This window comes from Pristiophorus japonicus, chromosome 3 (genome assembly GCF_044704955.1).
Source record: "Pristiophorus japonicus isolate sPriJap1 chromosome 3, sPriJap1.hap1, whole genome shotgun sequence".
Taxonomy (NCBI): Eukaryota; Metazoa; Chordata; class Chondrichthyes; family Pristiophoridae; genus Pristiophorus; species Pristiophorus japonicus.
Genome location: NC_091979.1, coordinates 330,152,199 through 330,168,691, shown reverse-complemented (window position 1 = coordinate 330,168,691; position 16,493 = coordinate 330,152,199). Strand labels below are relative to the sequence as shown.

Here is a 16,493-nt window from a genome sequence, read left to right as displayed (position 1 = left end):
ACTGCACTTGTGTGCCCACTGTAGTGCGCATGTGCAGAGGTCCCTGCACTGTTTTCAGCGCAGAGACCTGGCTCCGCCCCCTACAGCTCCTGCTGCGCTGCGCCGAGGGCCAGAGGACCTGCAGGGAGGTGGAGAATCTGGAGGGTTTTTTTAGGCGCACTTTGTGGTCGGGACTGCGCCGTTCTAGGCGCGGCTCGAAACTTGGGCCCTATATCTCTCTGCAGCCTCTTTGCAATGCAACAGGGTTAATTAATAATCTTGTAGTAAAGAAGCATTTTGGGGAAGAGTGACCATAATGATAGAATTTTATATTAAGTTTAAATTCATATCTAAAACTTGGGTCTTAAATCTAAACAAAGCAAACTATGTAGGTATGGGGGGGGGAGTTGGCTAAGGTAGATTGGGAAACTACATTAAAAGGTATGGTGGTAGATGAGCAATAGCGAACATTTAGAGTTAATACATAGTTTACAACATACATTCCTTTAAGGCACAAAATCCCCACAGGGAAAGTGGTCCAACTATGGCTAACAAGAAAAATTAAAGATAGTCTCGATCAAAGGAAGAGGCTTATTCTGTTGCCAAAACGAGCAGTAAGCCTGAGGATTGGGAGGATTTGAGAATTCAGCAAAGGACCAAGAAACTGAAAGAAAAGGAAAATAAAATATTGGAGTAAACTAGCAAAAGGCATAAAAACAGACTGTAAAAGCTTCTATAGGTATATAAAAAGAAAAAGATTAGCGAAGGTAAATGTGGGTCCCCTACAGGCTGAGACAGGAGATATTATAATTAGAAATAAGGAAATGGCAGAGAAATTAAACAAATACTTTGTCTGTCTTCACGGAAGAAAACACAAAACATCCTGGAAATAGTGGAGAACCAAGGGTCTAGCGAGAATGAAGAACTGAAAGAAATTAGTAATAGTAAAAATTAATGGGACTGAAAGCCAATAAATCCCCTGGATGTGATGGCCTACATCCTAGGGTTTTGAAAGAGGTGGCTATAGAGATAGTGGATGCATTGGTTGTCATCTTCCAAAATTCCACAGATTCTAGAACTGTTCCTGCGGATTGGATGGTAGTTAATGTAACCCCGCTATTTAAGAAAGGAGGGAGAGAGAAAACAGGGAATTACAGACCAGTTAGTCTGATATCAGTAGGAGGGAAAATGCTAGAATCTATTATTAAGGACGTGGTAATGGCACTTAGAAAATAATAATAGGATTGGACAGAGTCAACACGGATTTATGAAAGGGAAATCATGTTTGTCAAATCTGCTAAGAGTTTTTTGAGGTTGTAACTAGTAGAATAGATAAGGGTGGGGGGGCCGTATTGTGGTGTATTTGGATTTTCAGAAGGCATTCGATAAGGTGCCACACATCAGGTTATTAAACAAAAGTAGGGCTCATGGGATTGGGGGTAAAATACTAGCATGGATTGAGGATTGGTTCACGGACGGAAGAGAGTAGGAATAAACGCTTAATTTTCGGGCTGGCAGGCTGTAACTAGTGGGGTACTGCAAGGATCAGTCCTGGGACCCCAGCTATTCACAATCTATATCAATGATTTGGATGAGCGGACCAAATGTAATATTTCCAAGTTTGCTGATGATACAAAGCTAGGTGGGAATGTAAGTTGTGAGGAGGATGCAAATAGGCTTCAAGGGGCTATAGACAGGCTCAGTAAGTGGGTAAGAACATGGCAAATGGAATATAATGTGGAGAAATGGGAAGTTATCCACTTTGGTCGGAAAAATAGAAAAGCAGAGTTTTTTTAATGGTGAGAGATTGTGAAATGTTGGTGTTCAGAGGGACCTGGCTGTCCTTGTACACCAATCACTGAAAGTTAACCTGTAGGTACAGCAAGACATTAAGAAAGCAAATGGTATGTTGGCCTTTATTACAAGATGATTTGAGGATAAGAGTAAACACGTCTTACTGCAATTATATCGGGCCCTGGTGAGACCACACCTGGAGTATTGTGCACTGTTTTGATTTCCGAACCTAAGGAAGGATGTACTTGTCATTGAGGGTGTGCAACGAAGGTTCACCAGACTGATTCTTGGGACAATCTCCCCATCCCGTGAGGAGAGATTGAGTAGACTAGGCCTATATTCTCTAGTTTACAAGAATTAGAGGTGATCTTAGTGAAATGTACAACATTTTTACAGGGCTTGACAGGGTAGATGCAGGGAGGATGTTTCCTCTGGCTGGGGAGTCTAGAACCAGGGGTCCCAGTTTCAGAATAAGGGGTCAGCCATTTAGCACTGAGATGAGGAGAAACTTCTTCACTGAGAGGGTGGTGAATCTTTGGAATTCTCTACCCGAGGGCTGTGGAGGCTCAGTCTTTGAGTATATTCAAGACAGAGATCGATAGATTTTTGAATATTAAGTTAATCAAGGCATATGGGGACAGTGTAGGAAAGTGGAGTTGAGGTAGAAGGTCAGCCATGATCTTATTGAATGGCTTACTCCTGCTCCTAATTCTTATGTAAACACTCACGGGGCAGGTACTGCACTGGTTCGATACAGAGTAAAGCTCCCTCTACACTGTCCAATCAAAGACGACCAGGGCAGATGCACCATGGGTTAGAACCAGAGTAAACCTCCCTCTACATTGTCTCAGAAACACTCCCAGGGCAGCTACACCACTGGTTAAATACAAAATAAAGCTCCCTCTTCTCTATCCCATTAAAACACTCTGAGGGCAGGTACTGCACAAGTTAGGCAGAATAAAGCTCCCACTACACTGTCCCATCAAACACTCCCTGAAAGGAACAGTACAGATTAGATACAGAGCAAAGCTCCCTCTACACTGTCCCATCAAAGACATCCAGGGCTAGTACAGCACGGGTTAGACACAGAATAAAGCTCCCTCTACACTGTCCCATCAAACACTCCCAGGGTATATACAGCACAAGTTAGATAGAGAGTAAAACCTTCCCTATGCTGTCCCATCAAACACTCCCAGGGTATATACAGCTTAGGTTAGATTCTGATTAAAGGTCCCAATGCACTGTCCCATCAAGCACTCCCTGGGCAGCTGCAGCACTCGTTAGATACAGAGTAAAGCTCGCTCTACACTGTCCCATCAAACACTCCCAGGGCAGGTACAGCACGGGTCAGATACAGAGTAAAGCTCCCTCTACACTGTCCCATCAAACACTCCCAGGGCAGGTACAGCACGGGTCAGATACAGAGTAAAGCTCCCTCTACACTGTCCCATCAAACACTCCCAGGGCAGGTACATGGGGTTAGATACAGAGTAAAGCCCCCTCTACACTGTCCCATCAAACACTCCCAGGGCAGGTACACGGACATGTTACCAATACCTTCCCTGGATCCCAAGGCTAGGAGAGACACTATGGGGAGCTTGAACTTGTCCATGAGAGTAACTGAGGGCAAGAGAACTGAAATAATCTCGAGTAATGAGGTGTTATTCGTGGCTCAATGGTAGCACTCTAGTATCTGAGTCAGTAGGTTGTGGGTTCAAGTCCACCTCCAGAGCCTGGAGCATGAAATCTAGGCCGACATTCCAATGCAGTACAGAGGGAGTGCTGCATTGTCAAAGGTGCCGTCTTTTCCGTGTAACTTCCTCTACACTGTCCCATCAAACACTCCCAGGGCAGGGACAACATGGGATAGATACAGAGTAAAGCAACCTCTACACTGTCCCATCAAACACTCCCAGGGCAGGGACAGGGGGTTAGATACAGAGTAAAGCAACCTGTACACTGTCCCATCAAACACTCCCAGGGCAGGGACAACACGGGATAGATACAGAGTAAAGCCCCCTCTACACTGTCCCATCAAACACTCCCAGGGCAGGGACAACAAGGGATAGATACAGAGTAAAGCAACCTGTACACTGTCCCATCAAACACTCCCAGGGCAGGGACAACACGGGATAGATACAGAGTAAAGCAACCTGTACACTGTCCCATCAAACACTCCCAGGGCAGGTACAGGGGGTTAGATACAGAGTAAAGCTCCCTCTACACTGTCCCATCAAACACTCCCAGGGCAGGGACAACATGGGATAGATACAGAGTAAAGCAACCTCTACAATCTCCCAACAAAAGGTAATTGATTGGCAGTAAAGCACTTCTGGACATCCTGAGGTCGTGAAACTCTTCCTTTAACAAAGGAGAAAAGACTCAAAAATGGAGCAGTCGGTAACAGGACATCAATTAGTCTCCTCTTGGAGAAATCAAGGAATCGACTCACTGTTTGACAGTTGTTTGACAGAGGGTGCAGAAAAGATTTACAAGAATGCTTCCAGGGATGAGGGACTTCAGCTACGTGGATAGAATGGAGAAGCCGGGGTTGTTCTCCTTGGAGCAGAGAAGGTTGTGAGGAGATTTGATCGAGGTGTTCAAAATCATGAGGGGTCTAGACAGAGTAGATCGAGAGAAACTGTTCCCATTGGCGGAAGGGTGGAGAACCAGAGGACACAGATTTAAGGTGATTGGCAGAAGAACCAAAGGCGACATGAGGAAAAACGTTTTTGCGTAGCGAGTGGTTAGGATCTGGAATGCACGGCCTGAAAGGGTGGTGGAGGCAGACTCAATTGTGGCTTTCAAAAAGGAATTGGATAAGTACGCAAAGAAAAACCTTTGCAGGGCTATGGGGTAAGGGCAGGGGAGTGGGACTAGCTGAAGTGCTCCTGCATAGAGCCGGCACAGGCTCGACGGGCTGAAAGGCCTCCTTCTGTGCTGTAACCATTCTATGATTCGATGATATCCAGAAAATTAAACTCCAGACCAGTTATAGGGATTAATTACATCAGTAACAATAAAACCCAGCTGTCAGAGTGAACATGGTTCAGTCCAGGATGTGATTAACAGCAACAGTAACAGCAAAATCCAACCGCTGCAGTCACTTGTGAACTTGTTGGTGTGTCAGCAGGTTGGATGAACGAGTGAATCCCTTCCCACACTCAGAGCAGGTGAACGGCCTCTCCCCAGTGTGAACTCGCTGGTGTCTCAGCAGATGGGATGACCGAGTGAATCCCTTCCCACACTCAGAGCAGGTGAACGGACTGTCCCCAGTGTGAACTCGCTGGTGTGTCAGCATATGATTTCTGCTTTTAAAGTTCTTTTCACAGTGAGAACATTTAAACGGTCTCTTATTGGTGTGAACAAGTTGGTGTACAGTGAGCTGGCATGAACGAGTGAATCCCATCCCACACACGGAACAGGTAAAAGGTCTCTCCCCAGTGTGAACTCGCTGGTGTTCAGTGAGGGTGAATGAACGAGTGAATCCCTTACCACACACAGAGCAGATGAACGGCCTCTCTCCAGTGTGAACTCGCTGGTGTCTCAGATGATGAGATGACTTAACAAACCGTATCCCACATATGGAGCAGACGAATGGCCTCTCCCCAGTGTGAACTCGCTTGTGTTCAGTGAGGGTGGATGAAAAAGTGAATCTCTTCCCACACTCAGAGCAGGTGAACGGCCTCTCCCCAGTGTGAACTCGCTGGTGTTCAGTGAGGGCGGATGAAGAAATGAATCCCTTCCCACACTCAGAGCAGGTGAACGGTCTGTCCCCGGTGTGAACTCGCTGGTGTGACAGTAAGCTGGATGACTGAGTGAATCCCTTTCCACACATGGGGCAGGTGAACGGCCTCTCCCCAGTGTGACTGCGTCGATGAGTTTCCAACAGGGATGGGTAATTGAATCCCTTCCCACAGTCCCCACATTTCCACGGTTTCTCCGTGGTGCTGGTGTCCTTGTGTCTCTCCAGGTTGGATGATCAGTTGAAGCCTGGTCCACACACAACACGTGTACGGTTTCTCCCCACTGTGAATGGTGCGATGTTTTTCAGGCTGTGTAACTGGTTAAAGCTCTTTCCACAGGCAGTGCACTGGAACACTCTCACTCGGGTGGGTGTCTCTGTGCTTTTCCAGTCACACTGATGTTTCAAACCTTTTCCCACAGACAGAACAGACAAACATCAGGTCCTAATGAATCGAGTGACTCTGTCAGATTTTGACATCAGGTTTGGTTCGAGTTTCCCGTCTGCAAATCCTCCCTTTATAATATCCTGTAAAAGGAATTTACAAAGGTCAGCACTAGAAGTGCAGGATAGAAACTGAGGACAGATAATTCTAGCTCTATGGAACATTCTTTCCTCTTGTTCCCCCAAATCTAAATCCCCGTCCCACACACTCTCCGTCCCTGAGCTGAAATCCAAACCCATCGCACCATCTCCATCATTTCTTTCCTCCATCCCCAGTTTTCTCCCTCCCTCCCTCTGCTCTGGTTGGGTTCAGTTAAAGTTCTTCACCTGCTGTGTGCAGAGTGAGAATAAGATCAATGAGGCAATGGTTTTCTCTCCTGGTCACTGGGACCCTGAAGCCCCGACCACTTTCTTCCTGCATCATGATGGTCACGCTGCACCGTGATCCTGCCCTGTCTACACTGGCGGTCACTGAGCCCGCTCCCCCGGGCCTGTCCCCGCGGTGCACACACGGGGCCCGGCCCTGCCCGGCCCGGCCCGGGGGCTTGTATTCAGGGCCTGAGGCCTTTACCGGGTGATTATAAAGATTGTCGGCCCACCCAGGGCTCCAATCCCTCCCCTGTGCCCACAATCTGGGGTGCGGCCGGGAAGAGCGGAGTCGGTGAGTTTCTCAGATGGGGAGCAGGAGAGGAGGAGGAGGAGGGGAGAGAATAAATGGAAATCCCGCCCCGAGAGTCCGCCCATCCGGGTCCTGAGCCCACTTTCCAAAGTTTGGCGGAGCACACTCGAGGGACATGTGACCTGGGCCCACGGCCTGATAGACAGGAGCTTCCAACCAATAGGGAGTAAGCAGGGCGGGGCTGGAGGTGTGAGCCAGTGGCGGGTCCTCCAACCAATCGGGGAGCCCGAGGGGCGGGACTTGTGCCCCTGATTGGCTGAGCCACAGGATGTGACTTTGTGCAGTCCCTTGTTCAGGGCCTGGGGCCAGGGGAGGCTGGGGGCCTTTATTGCCCTTACTGGACACAAGGCTCTGGGCTCACAACCCACTGGCTCACATTTTAATACAGACTTTTAAATTCATCAATAAAAGGGGCAGGGTCTGTAACTCTGTTGTGGGACAGTTCCTGAGACACACTGTATCTCCCCCTCTCCTCCACACAGGGTTTGTGGTAGTTCAAGGGACAGCGATTCTCCTTGTTCTGCCACTTTGTCTTTTCCCCAGATTACAGACTCTCGGCGTTTACCAATAACTCGAGTCTTGCTTTTGACCTTCCAGAATTCCCTCGACTCTGCAAAGCGGTCACCCAATCTACGCTTGGTCTCCCCAATGTAGAGGAGACCACGTCGTGAGCAGTGACTACAGTATACTGAATTAAAAGAACAAGTAAATCGCTGTTTCACCTGGAAGGAGTATTTGGGGCCCTGGATAGTGGGAAGGGAGGGGGTAAAAGGGCAGGTGTTGCATCTCCTGTGCTTGTACAGTCAGGTGCCGTGGGAAGGGGAGGGGTGCTGGGGGCGACAGCAGAATAGACCAGGGTGTCACGGAGGGAGCGATCCCTTCAGAATGCTGAGGGGTGGGGAAGATGTGATTGGTGGTGGGATCACGCTGGAGGTGATGGAGGATGATCCATTGAATGTAGAGACTGGTGGGGTGAAAGGTGACGACAAGGGGAACCCAGTCATGTTTCTAACAGGGAGGGGAAGGGGTGAGAGCAGAGGTGCGGGAAATAGAAAGGACACGGTCGAGCGCCATGTTAACCACGGCGGAGGGGAATCCTCTGTTGAGGAAAAAGACATGTCAGAGGGCGAGAGTGGATAGTGGTCGAAAGCCTATCCCCAGAGATGGAGACGAAGTCAGGGAAGGGAAGAGTCGTTGAGCGACCATGTGAAGGTGAGGGAAGGGTGGAAATTGGATGCAAAGTGAATGAAATTTTCAAGTTCAGGGTGAGAGCAGGAAATGACACCGATACAGTCATCAATGTAACGGAATAAGAGGCGAGGGAGGGAATAAAGAGGTGAGCCCACTGACTCCCACAGCACGGATAGAGGATCGGCTATCGAACAGAAAACAGAGAGTCGGGATAAATGGGTCATTCTCGGGTTGGCAATCAGTAACTAGTGGGGTGCCGCAGGGATCAGTGCTGGGACCCCAACTATTTACAATCTATATAAACGACTTGGAAGAGGGGACTGAGTGTAATGTAGCCAAGTTTGCTGACGATACAAAGATGGGAGGAAAAGCAGTGTGTGAGGACACAACAAATCTACAAAAGGACATAGACAGGCGAAGTGAGTGGGCAAAAATTTGTCAGATGGATTATAATGTTGTAAAGTGTGAGATCATGCACTTTGGCAGAAAAAAATCAAAGAGGAAGTTATTATTTAAATGGAGAAAGATTGCAAAGTGCCGCAGTACAGTGGGACCTGGGGGTCCTGGTGCATGAAACACAAAAGGTTAGTATGCAGGTACAGCAAGTGATCAGGAAGGCCAATGGTATCTTGGCCTTTATTGCAAAGAGGATGGAGTATAAAAGCAAGGAAGTCTTGCTACAGTTATACAGGGTATTAGTGAGGCCACACCTGGAGTACTGCGTGCAGTTTTGGTTTACATATTTACGAAAGGATATACTTGCTTTGGAGGCAGTTCAGAGAAGGTTCACTCGGTTAATTCTAGGGACGTGGGGGTTGACTTATGAGGAAAGGTTGAGTAGGTTGGGCCTCTACTCATTGGAAATCAGAAGAATGAGAGGTGAACTTATCGAACTGTATAAGATTATGAGGGGGCTTGACAAGGTGGATGCAGAGAGGATGTTTCCACTGATGGGGGAGACTAGAACTAGGGGGCATGATCTTAGAATAAGAGGCTGCTCATTTAAAAGAGATGAGGAGAAATTTCTTCTCAGAGGGTTGTAAATCTGTCGAATTCGCCGCCTCAGAGAGTTGTGGAAGCTGGGACATTGAATATATTTAAGACAGAAATAGAGAGTTTCTTAAACGATAAGGGTTATGGGGAGTGGGCGGGGAAGTGGAGCTGAGTCCATGATCAGATCAGCCATGATCTTATTAAATGGCGGAGCAGGCTAGAGGGGCCAAATGGTCTACTGCTGCTCCTATTTCTTATGTTCTACCTGGACTACACTTCCTCGCAACGCACATCCTAGAAGGACTACATTCCATTCTCCCAGTTTCTTCGTCGCATCTGCTCTGACGACGCCACCTTTCACGCTAGTGCCTCGGACACATCTTCCTTTTTCCTCAACAGAGGATTCTCCTCCGCCATGGTTAACATGGCCCTCAACCGTGTCCGTTCTATTACCCGCACCTTTGCTCTCACCCCTTCCCCTCTCTCTCAACCATGACAGGGTTCCCCTTGTCCTCACCTCCAGCCTCCACGTTCAACAGATCATCCTCCCTCATTTCCGCCACCTTCAGCGTGATCTCACCACCAATCACATCTTTCCCTCCCCTCTCTGCATACTGAAGGGACCACTCCCTCCGCGACACCCTGGTCCATTTCGCCATCACCCCCTCCCTTTCCCAGGGCACCTTTCCGTGCAAGCGCAGGAGATGTAGCACCTGCCCTTTTACCTCCTCCCATCCCATTGTCCAGGGCGCTAAATACTTCTTTCAATTCAGTATACTGTATTCACTGCTCACGATGTGGTCCCCTCTACATTGGGGAGACCAAGCGTAGATTGGGTGACCGTATTGCTCAACACCTCCGTTCAGTCCATCAGTGTGACCCTGAGCTTCTGTTCGCCTGTCCCTTTAATTCCCCGCTCCACTCCCACCTCTCCGTCCTCGGTCTCCTGCATTGTTCCAACGCAAGCTCGAGGAGCACCACCTCATCTTTCCTTGAGTCACTTTACAGCCTTCTGGACTCAACATCCAGTTCAACAATTTCAGAGCGTAACCGCTGCCAACCTGTGGCTCCCTTTCCTGCCCCTCTCTCTCCCCCTCAGTGTGTTATTTTCTCCTTGTCTCTAATGACCACTGCTCATTACCACACCAGTCACACCCGATCCTGACATGTTTTTCTAACTCCTGCCATTACCATTTGAATTGTGCCCATCCTCCCTGTTGTCTCTCTGATCCCTCCTGCCTCCCTCCTATCACAGACCTCTCCCCCCGATCACAGGCCTCCCCCTCTATCACAGACCTCTCCCCCTATCACAGACCTCTCCCCCCCATCACAGACCTCTCCCCCCATCACAGACCTCCCCCCCCTATCACAGACCTCTCCCCCATCACAGACCTCTCCCCGCTATCACAGACCTCTCCCCCTATCACAGACCTCTCCCCGCTATCACAGACCTCTCCCCCCTATCACAGACCTCTCCCCTTTATCACAGACCTCCCCCCCCTATCACAGGCCTCCCCCCCTATCACAGACCTCTCCCCTATCACAGACCTCTCCCCCTATCACAGACCTCTCCCCGCTATCACAGACCTCTCCCCGCTATCACAGACCTCTCCCCGCTATCACAGACCTCCCCCCCCCTATCACAGACCTCTCCCCCTATCACAGACCTCCCCCCCTATCACAGACCTCTCCCCCTATCACAGACCTCCCCCCCTATCACAGACCTCCCCCCCTATCACAGACCTCTCCCCCTATCACAGACCTCTCCCCCTATCACAGACCTCTCCCCCTATCACAGACCTCCCCCCTATCACAGACCTCTACCCCTATCACAGACCTCTACCCCTATCACAGACCTCTACCCCTATCACAGACCTCTCCCTCACAGACCTCCCCCTATCCCCCTATCACAGATCTCTCCCCCTATCACAGGCCTCCCCCCTTATCACAGACCTCCCCCTATCACAGACCTCTCCCTATCACAGACCTCCCCCTATCCCCCTATCACAGACCTCCCCCCCCTCTCCCCCTATCACAGACCTCTCCCCCTATCACAGGCCTCTCCCCCTATCACAGGCCTCTCCCCCCTATCACAGACCTCTCCCCCTATCACAGACCTCCCCCCCCTCTCCCCCTATCACAGACCTCCCCCCCCCTCTCCCCCTATCACAGACCTCCCCCTATCACAGACCTCTCCCCCTATCACAGGCCTCCCCCTCTATCACAGGCCTCCCCCTATCACAGACCACCCCCCTATCACAGACCTCCCCCCCTCCCCCCCTATCACAGACCTCCCCCCCTATCACAGACCTCTCCCCCTATCACAGACCTCTCCCCCTATCACAGACCTCTCCCCCTATCACAGACCTCCCCCCCTATCACAGACCTCTCCCCCTATCACAGACCTCCCCCCCTATCACAGACCTCCCCCCTCCCCCTATCACAGACCTCTCCCCCTATCACAGACCTCCCCCTATCACAGACCTCCCCCCTCTCCCCCTATCACAGACCCCTCCCCCTATCACAGACCTTCCCCCCTCTCCCCCTATCACAGACCTCTCCCCCTATCACAGACCTCTCCCCCATCACAGACCTCCCCCCTCTCCCCCTATCACAGACCTCCCCCCCTATCACAGACCTCTCCCCCTATCACAGACCCCCCCCTCTCCCCCTATCACAGACCTCCCCCCCTCTCCCCCTATCACAGACCTCTCCCCCTCACAGACCCCTCCCCCTATCACAGACCTCCCCCCTCTCACAGACCTCCCCCCCCCTCCCCCTATCACAGACCTCTCCCCCTATCACAGACCCCTCCCCCTATCACAGACCTCCCCCCCTCTCCCCCTATCACAGACCTCCCCCCCTCTCACAGACCTCTCCCCCGATCACAGACCTCTCCCCCTATCACAGACCTCCCCATATCACAGACCCCTCCCCCTATCACAGACCTCCCCCTATCACAGACCTCTCCCCCTCTCACAGGCCCCTCCCCCTATCACAGACCTCCCCCCCTCTCCCCCTATCACAGACCTCTCCCCCTATCACAGACCTCCCCCTATCACAGACCCCTCCCCCTATCACAGACCTCCCCCCTTCTCCCCCTATCACAGACCTCTCCCCCATCACAGACCTCCCCCTATCACAGGCCCCTCCCCCTATCACAGACCTCCCCCTATCACAGGCCCCTCCCCCTATCACAGACCTCCCCCTATCACAGACCTCCCCCTATCACAGGCCCCCCCCTATCACAGACCTCCCCCCCTCTCCCCCTATCACAGATCTCTCCCCCTATCACAGACCTCTCCACCTATCACAGGCCCCTCCCCCTATCACAGACCTCCCCCTATCACAGGCCCCCCTATCACAGACCTCCCCCTATCACAGACCTCCCCCCCTCTCCCCCTATCACAGACCTCTCCCCCTATCACAGGCCCCTCCCCCTATCACAGGCCCCTCCCCCTATCACAGACCTCCCCCTATCACAGACCTCCCCCTATCACAGGCCCCTCCCCCTATCACAGACCTCCCCCCCTCTCACAGACCTCCCCCCCTCCCCCTATCACAGACCTCTCCCCCTATCACAGACCCCTCCCCCTATCACAGACCTCCCCCCCTCTCCCCCTATCACAGACCTCTACCCCTATCACAGACCTCCCCCTATCACAGACCCCTCCCCCTATCACAGACCTCCCCCTATCACAGACCTCCCCCTATCACAGGCCCCTCCCCCTATCACAGACCTCCCCCTATCACAGACCCCTCCCCCTATCACAGACCTCCCCCCTTCTCCCCCTATCACAGACCTCTCCCCTTTCACAGACCTCCCCCTATCACAGGCCCCTCCCCCTATCACAGACCTCCCCCTATCACAGGCCCCTCCCCCTATCACAGACCTCCCCCTATCACAGGCCCCCCCCTATCACAGACCTCCCCCCCTCTCCCCCTATCACAGACCTCTCCACCTATCACAGGCCCCTCCCCCTATCACAGACCTCCCCCTATCACAGGCCCCCCTATCACAGACCTCCCCCTATCACAGACCTCCCCCCCTCTCCCCCTATCACAGACCTCCCCCCCTATCACAGACCTCCCCCTATCAAAGGCCTCCCCCTATCACAGACCTCCCCCTATCACAGACCTCCCCCCCTCTCCCCCTATCACAGACCTCTCCCCCTATCACAGGCCCCTCCCCCTATCACAGGCCCCTCCCCCTATCACAGACCTCCCCCTATCACAGGCCCCTCCCCCTATCACAGACCTCCCCCTATCACAGGCTCCTCCCCCTATCACAGGCCCCTCCCCCTATCACAGACCCCTCCCCCTATCACAGATCTCCCCCCTCCCCCTATCACAGACCTCTCCCTCTATCACAGACCTCCCCCTATCACAGGCCCCTCCCCCTATCACAGACCTCTCCCCCTCTCCCTCTATCACAGACCTCTCCCCCTATCACAGGCCCCTCCCCCTATCACAGACCCCTCCCCCTATCACAGACCCCTCCCCCTATCACAGGCCCCTCCCCCTATCACAGACCCCTCCCCCTATCACAGACCCCGCCCCTATCACAGGCCCCTGCCCCTATCACAGACCCCTCCCCCTATCACAGACCTCTCCCCCTATCACTGGCCCCTCCCCCTATCACAGGCCCCTCCCCCTATCACAGACCTCCCCCTATCACTGGCCCCTCCCCCTATCACAGACCTCCCCCCTTCTCCCCCTATCACAGGCCCCTCCCCCTACCACAGACCCCCCCCCTATCACAGACCCCACCCCCTATCACAGGCCCCTCCCCCTATCACAGGCCTCTCCCCCTATCACAGACCACTCCGCCTATCACAGACCCCCTATCACAGGCCCCTCCCCCTATCACAGGTCTCCCCCCCTATCACAGACCTCCCCCTACCACAGACCCCCCCTATCACAGACCCCGCCCCTATCACAGACCCCGCCCCCTATCACAGGCCCCTCCCCCTATCACAGGCCCCTCCCCTATCACAGACCCCTCCCCCTATCACAGACCTCCCCCCCTCTCCCCGTATCACAGACCCCGCCCCCTATCACAGACCCCCCCCCTATCACAGGCCCCTCCCCCTATCACAGGCCTCCCCCCCTATCACAGACCTCCCCCTACCACAGACCCCCCCCCTATCACAGGCCCCTCCCCCTATCACAGACCCCCCCCCTATCACAGGCCCCTCCCCCTATCACAGGCCTCCCCCCCTATCACAGACCTCCCCCTACCACAGACCCCCCCCCTATCACAGGCCCCTCCCCCTATCACAGACCCCCCCCCTATCACAGACCCCTCCCCCATCACAGACCCCCCCCTATCACAGGCCCCTCCCCCTATCACAGACCCCCCCTATCACAGACCCCTCCCCCTATCACAGACCCCCCCCCCCCCTATCACAGGCCCCTCCCTATCACAGGCCCCTCCCCCTATCACAGACCCCCCCCTATCACAGGCCCCTCCCCTATCACAGACCTCCCACCATTCCCTGTTGCTGCCTGAGCCGCGGACACTTGCAGCATCTTGTGTTTGTGTGGCCACAGACACTTTCCCATCAGCACCGCGCGCCCGGCATTGTTCGCCCATTGATTGATGGGTGCCGCGGCCCCGCCCCCCCCGCCGCTGATTGGCGCGGAGCAGCGCGCGCTGGGTGGGCCGTTGCCCCGCGCCGCCTCGCCATTGGCTGCGGGCTGCGGGCGGGCGGTTGGCGGCTCCGCTCGCGGCCTTTGAGCTCGGGGCCCGGGTGAGGCGGGGCGGAGTTGTGCGCAGGCGCGGGGCCAGCCGCTTGTGGGAGATTGCCGGCGGACGGACGATGTTACGCAGCCGCCGCGGAGCATGGAGGAGCGGCCCGGGCAGCGCGCCCAGCCTCCCTGCGGACAGATATACTCACGGCGGGGACGGGCCTTGGTTACTGTCGGGGGCTGCGGGGAGATCGGCCGCCATCTTTGGGCAGCACGGGTCCGCCCGCCGCGGGCAGCAGGGAGCGACAGGGGCGGGGCTTCCTCGATGTCACATGCTTTCCATCGTCCCGTTACAGGGCAGGGAGCATGCGCGGCGGCCATCTTGCTGCAGGGAGGCCATCAGGTGCAGGATGGGGACCAGTGACATGAATACAGGAGAACATCAGAAATAGGAGATGAGTCGGCCCTTTGGCCCCTCGGGCCTGCCGCCATTCAATAAGATGATGGCTGCAGCACCTGGGGTGGTTCTCCTTGGAGCAGTGAAACTCTTTTAGAGTTTACCTGTAAAACAAAACATTAAACGGTGCCACCCGACCTGGGTGACACACCAGACATTTACAAGGCCCATTTTTTTCCTTTTTTTGGGCACTAAAATCACCTTTTTTCCCCAGTGCTCCCTATAAAAGGGGAGGGGGACACTAAAAGCACCGGCAATTAAAACAAATTAAACTTTAAAATGTAAAATCAAATTAACATTTGGTTGCCGGGGGTGATGATGCACTCCAGTCCCTCCGGTGCCCACCTCTCACGGAAGGCCGCGAGCGTACCGGTGGACACCGCGTGCTCCATCTCCAAGAACACCCTGGACCGGATGTAAGAGCGGAAGAGAGGCAGGCAGTCAGGTTGAACGATCGCCCGCTGCCTGGACCGGCTGATGGCACCCTTGGCCGTGCCCAGGAGCAGTTCCTTGGAGCAGTGAAGGTGCAGGGCAGGTTTAACAGGTGCTCACAGTCAGGAAGGCTTTCGATTGAGTCAGGGAACAGAGTGGTTCTGCGCACACAATCAGAGAATGGTTACAGCACGGAAGGCCATTCGGCCCGTCGAGCCCTTACCAGCTCCCAGCGAGTCCCACTGCCCCGCCCTTTCCCCCAGCCCTGCAAATGTTTTCTTTCAGATACTTATCCAACTCCCTTTTGAAAGCTGTGATTGAGTCTGCCTCCACCTCCCTTTCAGGCCGTGCATTCCAGATCCTAACCACCCGCTGCGTAAAAGGAGAATAACCCCAGCTTCTCCAGTCTATCCACGAAACTGAAGTCCCTCATCTCGTGAATCATTCTTGTCAATCTTTTCTGCGCCCTCTCTAAGGCATCACATCCTAATGTGCTGTGCCCAGAATTGGACACAATGCTCCAGTTGAGGTTGAACCAATATTTTACAAAGGTTCATCATAACTTCCTTGCCTTTTGTACTCTGTGATGCCCAGCATCCTGTAAGTTTTTTAACTGCTTTCCCAACCTGTCCTGCCACCTTCAGTGATTTGTGTACATATACCCGCAGGTCTCACTGTTCATGCACCCCCTTTAGGATTGTACCCTTTAGTTTATATTGCCTCTCCTTGTTCATTTAATCATGCTTCTCTAATTTTATTTCTTAATTCAGATTCACGGCCTCATTTTATTTCGTCCTCTGAGCCCCTCAACTTCATCTGGCAGCGTAATGTTGGTGAGTGGTGATTGATTGCCCTGGGAACCAACAGGAAGAGAGCTCAGAGGTCGGAGGGCCCAGGGAGCAGCGTGTTCTGCAACCAATCACGGTGCTTGAGGGGTGGATCCTGAGTCGGCCAGTCAGGTGAGTCAGTGTGAACCCCTGTTAAACTTTATTTTTTAAAGTTAAATTGAGATTTCTTTTGTCAACAAAACAGTTTAACAGCTGTAAGTATTTTATTTCCCTGCAGTTCCTATTATGAGTTTCAGACAC

General features: G+C 53.0%; 2 protein-coding genes and 1 pseudogene across 4 annotated transcripts in view; 2 read left to right on the top strand and 1 right to left on the bottom strand.

The window, feature by feature from the left end:
* The window catches only part of LOC139256522 (zinc finger protein 850-like), a 511,041-nt pseudogene that overhangs the window by 302,974 nt on the left and 191,574 nt on the right, over positions 1–16,493 (top strand).
* Positions 149–14,800, bottom strand: LOC139260400 (zinc finger protein 436-like). Of its 2 annotated transcripts, XR_011592799.1 has the most exons (3): positions 14,726–14,800; positions 4,226–6,046; positions 149–643 (listed from the first exon to the last, which is right to left on the bottom strand). XR_011592799.1 is itself a non-coding variant. In XM_070876970.1 (2 exons), exon 2 carries the CDS (start codon positions 5,609–5,611, stop codon positions 4,877–4,879), a length of 735 nt encoding a protein of 244 aa, XP_070733071.1. In that variant the 5' UTR covers positions 5,612–6,046; positions 14,726–14,800; the 3' UTR covers positions 1,867–4,876. The 2 variants fall into 2 exon arrangements, 1 of the variants encoding a protein (XP_070733071.1); XM_070876970.1 differs by lacking the exon at positions 149–643 and having other exon boundaries at positions 1,867–6,046.
* Positions 14,595–16,493, top strand: part of LOC139260402 (zinc finger protein 239-like) — a 70,193-nt gene continuing 68,294 nt past the window's right edge. For both annotated transcript variants that reach the window (XM_070876974.1, XM_070876975.1), the window contains exon 1: positions 14,595–16,364. The gene's annotated coding sequence lies outside the window, so the exon portion shown is untranslated. The remainder of the gene's footprint in view (positions 16,365–16,493) is intronic.